The 10,618-nt window shown below is 41.7% G+C and overlaps 1 protein-coding gene across 2 annotated transcripts; it reads right to left on the bottom strand.

Moving 5' to 3' along the window:
- Positions 1 to 153: 153 nt before the first annotated feature.
- josd1 (Josephin domain containing 1) lies at positions 154 to 9,813 on the bottom strand. 2 transcript variants are annotated; one of them, XM_030401151.1, is made up of 5 exons: positions 9,618 to 9,813; positions 8,111 to 9,012; positions 7,886 to 8,014; positions 5,845 to 6,039; positions 154 to 2,901 (listed from the first exon to the last, which is right to left on the bottom strand). In XM_030401151.1, exons 2-5 carry the CDS (start codon positions 8,485 to 8,487, stop codon positions 2,802 to 2,804), a joined length of 801 nt encoding a protein of 266 aa, XP_030257011.1. In that variant the 5' UTR covers positions 8,488 to 9,012; positions 9,618 to 9,813; the 3' UTR covers positions 154 to 2,801. The 2 variants fall into 2 exon arrangements, with proteins under 2 accessions (XP_030257011.1, XP_030257010.1); XM_030401150.1 differs by having other exon boundaries at positions 8,111 to 9,062; positions 9,618 to 9,810.
- Between the last annotated feature and the right edge of the window lie 805 nt (positions 9,814 to 10,618).

Raw genomic sequence — 10,618 nt, 5'->3', positions numbered from 1 at the left:
GCAACTTCCTCTGGAGCCACAAGAGGCTTTAAATTTGCACATATGCAGTAGTACTAGTAAGGTTTGAAATTGGTGAAGTTACCCTTTACTTAAGCGAGGAAGAGGGACAATGACTTTTTCCAAGCGAATAACGACCCATTTAAAACACCCACACTGTGTCTTATACATAAAGTGCCATTATAAGCATTTTATTTCTATGCAAAAAAATACAAAAACAAAACAAAATACAGTGACAATCAGTTTAAGGGCTGAAAGATTGTCATGGCAAAAATCAAACATTGAATGCAGCTGTGAGATGCTAGCCACGATGTGATTGGGAATCTCAGCAAATGAGTGACAAGCTCTCTGATGTTTGATTCAGGTTCACTTAGATATGACATTAAAGGTCTACGGACTGGGCTGGAATCAAAGAGTATCATCCAAAGTAAGACATGCACCATTGGAAAAACATGTGATCTTTATAAAATCATACCATTTCAAACAACCGTAAATAAAGCATAGAGCCCTTGGCTGCAAAAGTGAAAACATCACATTGGATGAGCTTCAGCCGTTTCTCCTCTAGATTTTTTACGATAAATTGGTGCTTTGGAATAAATTTCCTGAAATGGCGTCAAACTGCACAGCCCCTCTTAATCTTTTAGAGCAACAAATATTTTCTTATGTAAACAAGTTAAGGCCAATATTGTCGTTAACGGACAATACATGTATAGTATAACAGTTTCTCTTAAGCAAATAGATTTGAAAGCTACAAACTCTCTCATAAGGCTCATTTCACAATAATCAACCGAAACACACATCTGACTAGACACGTGCTCACAGCCTGTCAACTTTCTCTTTTCTTTTTCTACATTATTCTCTACTCAGGCACACTGCACTCCATCTGACAACTTCCCACAAAACCCCTCCACAGACTGAAACATCGCACATTAGAGACCACTGCTGACTGTTTATGACGTGGTGGGACATAACTGTGACATCCTCTCAGAGCTGTTTGGCAGGTTTGAGAAGAGATGTTGCGCAAGAAGAAGAAGAAGAAGAGGAACCCTGCATCAGCTGAGCTCCTGTGCTACAGAGGGCTGCTGTAGGGGTGACCCTGTGGACCAGATTGGAGCCAAAAGGGGGGAAAAAATATACCAATGAATCGAAAGCATCGTCCCTTATTTTGTCATCTGTCTGTGCGGTGTCATTTGACCACTGTGCAAGAAATGATTGTGGCTCTAACTAAGCAGGAGTGGGTTCTATTGACGAATAATTATTAAAAAAATGCTCTCTTATATTGATTATTACGACAATCCAGACTCGAAGATCACTTACTCCCTTGTTCTGGAGCTTTTGACTTCAGCTGCTTAAGTTTACTCAGTTGCCATACAACTCTATATTGAAATGTAGGACTGCAACTCAAGGTTATCTGTATAATCTCTACCTTATTTGGTCAGCAAAATAAAAAAAAAAAATCTGCATCAAATTTTAACACATTTAATGCAAATTTTATTAAATTTAAACTGCTTGATTTTTAGTCTGATTGTCAGTGCGAAACCCAAAGATATTCAGTTTACTATTATAAATGAATGTGGTTTAACCATCTAAAAGATTACCTATAATGCAACTAATTAATTTTCCTTGTTTTGCTGATAAGGAACAAGTGACGCGGTCAAAAGCTCCTGAACGAGTTTGAGAGTAGAACATGAGTTGGACGGCTTTTTTACACGGCCAAATGTTAACTGCCATGCTGTTATACTTTGCACAAAGTATGGCCAATTCCTGTCATTTAGATTTAGGGAAAGCTTGATTGTATCTATGATTTAAACATGTTTTCTTATCGCCCTAGTTTGATAAACATTAAACCATGTTACAGTTAAATTCTAGTGAAAGATGATCATCGTTTGAACTGCATCATTTCCTTGATTACAACAACTCTCCATTACATCTGAATGTGAATAATTAAAACAAACTGGAAGAAAGGAGCTTTTAGTTCTTCCTTGAAAGGAAATTGAGGCAAACCTCCACTAGAGGGAGTGCTTGCCTGGGTGTTGCATTGCTTTGTTGCATATAAAACTGTTGTGTCAGCACAGGCTCTGTACAGTATAGGCTCAGACTGTGCCAGGAGTGTTTGGGAGGTGGATGAAATATGAATTTGGCAACGTGATAAATCACCGATTTTGACATGTGATATGAAAAAAGGGACAGGGAGGAGCAGGAGGAGGAGTTAGGTCGAGTGACACTGAGGCAAAGGAAGGGCACGCTTTGGTGAAAGTGAAGGACGGAGGATATGGACAGAGACAGATTCACGACATGAAGGTAAGGACAGCAACACAAAGATACATCATCGAACATCATGACTGAAGCAGGGAGGATCACTGAGGGAGACAGGCAGATCAACACAGCATTTTTTCATTACGCCTGATCTCCCATGACTTTGGAAACTTCAACAGTAAAAAGAAAAAAACAATAAACAGATCAAAACTGACATTGAAAAATAGTCAATATATATATATATATATATATATATATAAAAACACAGGAATAGCTGAAACAGAAGAGTGACTTTCTATAAGTCTTAACTGTGTTGTGAGTAAAGGACTGTGATTCTTTGATTCTCCCTGTAAGTGTTTGCCTCCTTCATCGCTTTGCGTCTTAATTGAGTCCAGCAATGTTTGTGTAAACAAAACCCAAAAAAGGGAAAAAATACATCTGCAAGTGTGCATCCATGTGATTGGCTGTGCACACGTCTACGTCCTCTCCTCGTCATTCTGTGATTGGCCCGTTGGCCCTGGTGGAGCTGTGGTCGGCTGCTGGAACCCTTAGCCATCAGAACGCCATGTTTGGTGAGCCTCCACTTCCTCTGAGACGACCAATAGGAGTTCACAGTTCTTCCCTCGCAGCTGCTGGCGTAGAAACTTCCTGTGATGAGTTGAAAACCACAGTTATAATGATGAAATGCAAGATAGGCAACTCCTTTTTGTCGATTTATATAAAAAAGGCAAACCCGACAATATAAAGGGTAGACCTTCCTAAAGTTGCTAGTTTAATATCTTAATGAACGCCCCTATTTTTAGGGTTCTTTTTCCAAAATGACATACCGAAATTAAAAGCATGACAGCTCCCACATAGTTTGAGACTCACGGAGTGAGCTTGGTACCGTTGGAAAGGTAACACCCTCAAGTTTTTTCTAGAAGTGTAAGTCTGATTCTATGACATACTGACACAGAGTTACAGAGGTTGGAACACAGGTTTTGGTTTCCGTCCAAACACAAGGGTGTTCCTATGTTGGAACGGTGTTCCTTAAGGGGTTAATATCTTGGCACTGAGTGGCAGCAAATACAAACTCCACCAACTCCAGATGGGAATATCTCACTCTTTAGCCGTTTAATACTCCACTATGTTCACAAGCTAGTTGCTTACTTTGTCTGTCTGGCAGGCAGTTTGTATGCAACAGGTTTATAAAAGCTTTACGCCAGAGCCACAGTGCCTGCATGAGCAGCACATGATGGCTGTGTCGCTCGATTACTGCGTTGCTGGACTACTGCAGCTTCCAAACCTCTGCGTCAGCACCATATGTGTAAATCCCAGAGGAGATGGGGGACATGATTCCGGGGAGAAATATGATTTGTCACCCCAAATATACCAGTGTAAACACAACTAAGCCATGTCAATACATGAAATTGAACTTTCTTAAGTCTCAAAAGTTTGTGACTCCCACCCTGTGCCTCACAATGGTCGGATCCACTTACCCCCACCAACTTTCCAAAGCCCACTCTCAGAATTTGGCAGTCTGTCATTAGTGGTTGACCTCTTCTAAAGATTTGTTAGGCATTTCTTTACCACTACCACTCATTGCAATCAATCATGTTTACAGTTGTCACCAATCTTCATTGTCGCTGCAAAGAAATACAAGTTACACTGGCTGAATTTGCTAGCTAGCTACAGTAACACCAACTACTGTTTGCAAGCTGTTTGAATTTGAGCCAGTCAAAGAGGCCAGCAATGAAACATAAAGTTCTTTATCTGACAGGCTGACAGATTATTTGTTAGCCACGTTACATCACTTCTTTGTACCTTTCCCCTCCAAAGTTGACTTCAGATTTTCACCCCTGGTCATAATGAACAATAATGATAATGACTAATTTTCCTGCTGCTGGAAAAAGGTTACACAAGAGCGGAATTTAAAGGGCAGAAGTCGCAAACAATGAGCTAAAGAAGTGCAAAAAAACTCCACTGAGCTGAAAGGAGCTGTCCAGTCTGGTGATAATTCTCTGTGGATTTATCAATATGAGTGAACCTTTTTTACACTTTACATAGTCATTTGATAAAATGTTTTTATAAAAAATTTATTTTTGTATAAACAATCTTTTAAAATCTGATTATTGCAGCTTTAAAAGGCATCGTTTGGAAATGGAAATGTTTGATAAGAAGACTGATACCTCTTCATATCTGTAAACTAAATATGTAGTTACTGCCAGCAGCTGATTAGCTTAGCTTGGCATGTTTTTATATAAAATGTGTATTTCCTCAAACCAGGGCTATTTCTGATTTTGGATTTTCAGAGTTGACTCAGAGTTGGCACTTCAGACCAGCCCCTTTGGCATATGTATTTGTCATGTGTTTGTGATTAATTCATTTATATAGACACTTTTATGTTCACATTTATAAAGAATAAACATTATTACTAATGTATTTTCTGCAATGATGAGATGTAAACCATGAACATGATTTCAACAGTTTTAATGTATAATGTGATCTGGTCTGTTTGTCTTTTTTAGTCACTGTTTATCTGTTTTTATGTTCTTGTTACATGTATTTGGAGAGACCAAGACACATTTCCACACACAATACAGATGTATTCTATTCTATTCTTTATACCTTACTAACAAATATGAAAAATGCATGATTCACTCCCCTGCTGACTTACTGTCAGTTGAGCACACCCATCCCACACTCAACTCTCCTGTTTGACTTGTAAGACCCACGCTTTTTATACCTTTGTTCATCATCTGTGATGTGAAACTATCAGATTTCCAGTCATAGAAGTCACACCTCTCTACTTCCGTCACTGTTAAGTTTTCTGGTGAGGTCATTTTAAGACCTCATTCTGCCAATCTGTAGCTTCTGCGTCACTCTGTGTACAACGAGCTAGCTGTCCGAGCTGTGATGCAACTGACTAAATGCGAGTAGACTCTGGGCCTTCTCAACTGATGACACCTACTCAAAATGGTGAACTATGCCTTAAAATCAACAACGCTGTAAAGAGATGCACCAAGGCTTTTAGAAAACATAGCTGTTAGAAATGACAACTATAAAATAACAACAACAAAATTACCATAATGTTGACATGCAGGCAACTACAGCAAATTTGCCAATTATCTTAATAGCTATGTCTGTGTCTATCACATCTAACAAAAGGGGCCACATTATTTTGTGACCTGTTCTCCCCTTCTGTTTTATCAGAGCAGCGATGATTTGTGATGCAGTTTTACTCTACTGCACATTCAACACTTCCCGCGGCTGCTTCACAGTAAAAGCCTTGATTTGTTCACAGCTGAAAGGCATTTTTACAGCCGCAGAAAATGTTGGTTAAGCTTAGTACCCAACTGAATATCAAGTTTCATAGCAATTTAGCCGATACTATCGTTATAAATAAATCTTACGCTGGTCCAGTCTGAACAGACCAATACAATAGATAGACGATCGCCATCACCACCCTGCCGCTAAAAGGTGAAAGAAATGGTGCGTTTCCACACTGATAAGTCCGAAACTATACCAAATCCCATAACACTGGTTAACATAACATTTCTGATCATTGCTGTCGCAGCACATGACACATGTGCTTAAACACATCACTCTCACCTGAGCTCATCCGGGTTGCCGATGGGTTGCGGGCTACGCAGCTTGGAGTCCAAGTTGTAGTAGACCCCTCCCACCTCTCTGACTCCTATCCAGTGCTGGCGTTTGAGCGGCAGCCGGAGAGGCCCCCAGCGCAGGTTGGATGGCACGTTCAGAATGAAGCCGGTCACGTTGGACAGCTCGATGCTGCCTACATCCCTAGAGGAGGCAAGACAAAATGTATGGTTTGTAAACTTCCATTTTGTCCTTGACCATTTCCTCTAGCAGACTAGAAGTTAAAGAGGGAATTCTAGTATTTTTTAAACTGAGGTTGGTATTCGGTGTACAAATAGGTCTATCAACAGAGTAATCATATCCGTAAGGTTTCATACACTTTGAATATTAACCTCACAATATAGGTGGCAAAAAACAAGCCCTTTTAGTGGACGTAACTATGACAGTCCAAGTTTCCCCAAAGGATTACATTGCAGCCATTAAAACTGGTTTCCCAGCTGCCAGCTAAGGTGATCTACTGGACTGATTCCAAGACCTTTGGTAAGTGTGAATAATTTACACATCAAACATGTAAATATAAGGCCTGGGTTTAAAAATACTGGAATTCCCCTTTAAGATTATTTAAATACACTTCTGCCTGCCTTTTAATTCCATATTATATGGTTACAATGACCCGAACTGAACCCTTAAATCTTGAAATCAAGATAGTTATAATAAGTGGAAAGAATCACAGAGTCAGTAGCAATAGGTAGAATGTTTTTTTTTCAGTTATATCACGTATTTCTTTTCCTTTGGTCTGTTTTCCATGAAGTTCACATGTAAAGCCATATGTGTGAATAAGGAGATGTTGAATTACTAGATGATGAAATGTAAGAATTATATGGTACAAAATGTATCAAACCTCCTAGAGATATGTTGATGAAGGTTCTCAGTCATCCTGGTCATAGTAATTCTAAGGGCTATATCAAAGGCAACTGGACTTGTTTCATAGTCTTAATTTACTCATTCTCAGAGATATCTTTACTTTTAAAGAAATAAAACAGTATATAGAACCTGTTAATCTCGGCTGTTAAAGTCTCGGCTGTGTGACTCACATGCACCGACAAGAAGAGTGATGTTAACACCAATGTTCAATGGAGAATGTGACTAAATGTAACGTGAATAAAACTTTACCACGCCCATGAACATTTCTGCTTGGTGGTTGTGTTAACACTGAAGGCAACAATTCCCATGATCCCATGCTACTTCCTGCTTTTGTTTTCGATTGAGAGCCCCCTTAAGCAGCAGAAATGTCATACTGTGCATTAAAGTGGCAATCTGTACGTTGTGTGTTTTAAAAACATGACCCTCCTAAATATTTACAATGACTAAAAATGTAAGGGCGGTAATCACATGTTTTAGGTCGAACAACCACTGCTGTGTCAATCAGCAACAGAGAGCACTATTGTTGTTTTTGTCACTAGATCAGAGGTCAGCTTTGATTTAGTTCCTGTTCTGGTCAAGACAGAGAAACAGGAATATGGCTTTTCTGATAACATTAACGTTTCACTGATAAAGCAAGTCTGTGGCAGCTTGTTGTCGTCAACAGTCATGTAAGCCCGTTAATGAGAAAAACAGGAATGCTGATAAAACTGTCCCGTAGACTCTGTCAACCGATGGAAGTGCTGAATAGTCAAAGAGATCATTCAAGGCACTGCTGATTATGTAGCTTAGGTGCAGATGAGGACACAGGGAGCCTCTTTACAACATCTCCTTCATCTTTACATTCTATGATTGAAGTGGATACTGCCATACTGCAGATGTCACAGCTGGTAATGGTTGTTTGACTTTTTTTCCTGTCACCACGTGTATTCACAGAAAATAAACATCCATTTGTTCCTCGTATTGATCGTTTATGAACACAGCAACAACAAGATATCAAGATATTCAGCAGCTGTTATGTAATAATTTATCTAAACTCGGTGAAAAGACGTCTAAAAATAAATAAAAGCATTACTGTGCAACAATAGTAACAAGAGAAATTTAAGTTTGCAGCATCAGCCTTACATACCTTCTTTTATCCCACCAAACTGCCTCAAACCCTCGGGTCTGTAAGGCTGCCATGATGACATTTACATCATAGTTCCCATTTCCCAGCATGCTTTTCTTGTGAGGTGTCACCAGAGTGCTGGGAGAAAGCCTGCAACAAGTTGTGGAGAGACATGAACAGATTATCCCCATCATTTCATGACCACATGGTAATTATTAGCACAGACTGATACACCAGCTTCCCCACCTCTGGTATATCTCCTGCAGGGTGTCTCTGCTGAAGGCCGTCCCGTCCTGGAAGACGTTATTGAGCGCGTGCAGGGCGCACAGCTCCCTCCGCTGCTTCTCATGATAAATGGCCGGAGGTGTCAGAGAGGCTTGGGGAGGCAGTGGGGGGGTGAGGGAGGAAGAGGAGGATGAGAGATCCTGCTGCTGCTGCTGCTGCTGCTGCTGAGAGTCAGTGGGATCCCTGGACTTCCTCTCCTCCACTCCCACCGCCACCACCTCTCCTCCTCCACCGCCACCTTTCTGCTTGCTGACCTTCCAGCGCATGCAGCCCAGCTCTTGCAGGCCACCTCGCCCCTTCCCCTTCCACTCACTGGCTGGATACGGAGCGCTCCCCATCCCTTCAACACCACCTCCACCACTGCCGCCGCCGGCACCACCTCCTCCGGCTCCACCACTACCTCCACAACTACTTCCTTCAGTATGCTACATCAGCATCATGACAACCACTGCCATGGCAACCTCCCAGAAAAGAGGGGAGGCTCGTGGCTCTCGATGTGCGGTCGAGGGAGAGGAGGGGGTTGCAAGGTGAACAAGACCTGTGGCTGTTTAACAAAGCAGCACCTGCTCGCACTAAAGAAGAGATGTGAAGAAAGGTCAGCAGGAGGGCGTGGGTGAAAAACCCCCCCAAAAAACGGAACTCGAAATCTTAACAAAGATACTCCAGATGCTCCCAAATGAAAGATCCCTCCTCCAACAACACCGGAGCAGTGTCATCAGTCAAACTGCCACTGCTGTCTTTGCATTTCCACTTCCTCCATCATCTGTGAGCGCTCGTTGACAGCTCTTTCCATCCAGTCACAGAGCCTATAGCTTTGCAGTTCTTTCCATCCCCGGGCCGCTGACCATGAAGCTTCACTTCCACTGGAACATACAAAAGAGGGGATTTGATGCTGAGCAGTGCCTGAAAAAACCTAAAAGAGAGAAAGTCTCATTTAAAATCAACAATCATGGTCCCAAATTCCCACCAGAAGTTAGCAGAGCCCAAACTGACCCTGACTCTGATAACTGCTTTTTTCTCAACCTGAACTGCAGCCAGACACCTTAAACAACACTTTATAACAATGCTAGTGCTGTTGTTGGTAATGATATATAGCTGAGATCATATCAGAAGCCGCTCCAACCTCCTCTTGGTCAGCAGACTCTAAAAATGAGCAGAAGGTAAACATTTCCAGCAGCTTGGATTGGAGAGAGGAAGCAGGCTGTTGTTAAGTAAACTAGCAAAATATGACAACAACAGCCCCGTACACAACAACACGCACACATTAGAGATCTTACAATCCACTCAGGAGACACGGCCAATGTTATACTCTGACACCACACACGTACAGCTGCATTTAATCCATGGTAGTAGCAGATATTTGGCGTTAATCTCCTGGCTGCTCTACGTGACTGCTGTCTATCAGCGAACACAAGCGCAACGCTTCCTTCACGTCTTCTAACTTCGTTTTCTCTCGCCGAGCACTTACCTGGCCGCTTCCCGACGGTGGTGTCACAGCCGGGCTGTCATAAAGCGGTCCAAAAACTCGGTCTGCTCTCCGCTGTTTTTGCCTAAACACTGTTCGGTCCTTTGTCTTTGCCAGTTTTCCCCTTGCAACAGCGCTCTCCTTCTCTCTGTCTATGGTCTGTCTCTCTCTCCGTCCGTGCACACGCGGACATGCGCAGTGGCGTCTCCCTGGCTCCATATTGCTGTCACCGCCTGCGTCAGTAGCCAGCGGAGACAGTCCCTCCCCTGAGACTGCGAAACCCTATATGTCCAACCTTATTCTTCATGGACAAGTCGAAAACACACAAGTAAATGTATAAAACAATGGTGCTCCGCATCCCGTCTGCAGCAGTGAGCTACAAGTAGTTAAAAAAAAGTTTTTGACGAGTTTTAATCCTGAATGTATTAACACGATAAACTTCATATTGTTTTTCTGAGTACCGAATGCTTAAAGTGTATATGACCAATATTTTACAGGTCAGTGATGGATCACATGATTGAGAATTTCACAGAAGATTATATCCAGACTGCAGTTTCACTGAGATTTATGGAGCTCTGTAGCCTCTTTTAGCACATTGTTTTGTTTTTTACTTGCTTTGCAGCTAAAGAGCCTTGTATTTTTCAGATGGTGGGGACTGAAACAAAGCTAAGAAGGCAAATTTGGTCGTTTTAAAACTGACTCCCATGCTGACATCAAGAAACTACTGGTGACGCAGGCCAACTAGTTAGTTGCCTGGGTCTAGGTCATAAAAGCTGCAGTTGAACACACCACAAAGACTACATCTGATGACAAACTAACTAACTCATAAAGCCACATCCTATGGAAAATATGTCTGATAGCAAATGGCAAATGGCACTGGCAAAGAGGTGGAGGCAAAACATAAGGAGGAACATCTCTAAATGGGTTACATCATGGACACTAAAGCAAAAGGCTCAGAGGCTGTCCTTTTGTTTTTTTCCCCCATCTCTGTTCTTGTGCACTGA

This window comes from Sparus aurata, chromosome 20, assembly GCF_900880675.1.
Source record: "Sparus aurata chromosome 20, fSpaAur1.1, whole genome shotgun sequence".
Taxonomy (NCBI): Eukaryota; Metazoa; Chordata; class Actinopteri; order Spariformes; family Sparidae; genus Sparus; species Sparus aurata.
Note: the sequence above shows the minus strand (reverse complement) of the source record. Positions and strands in the feature narration are given on the sequence as shown.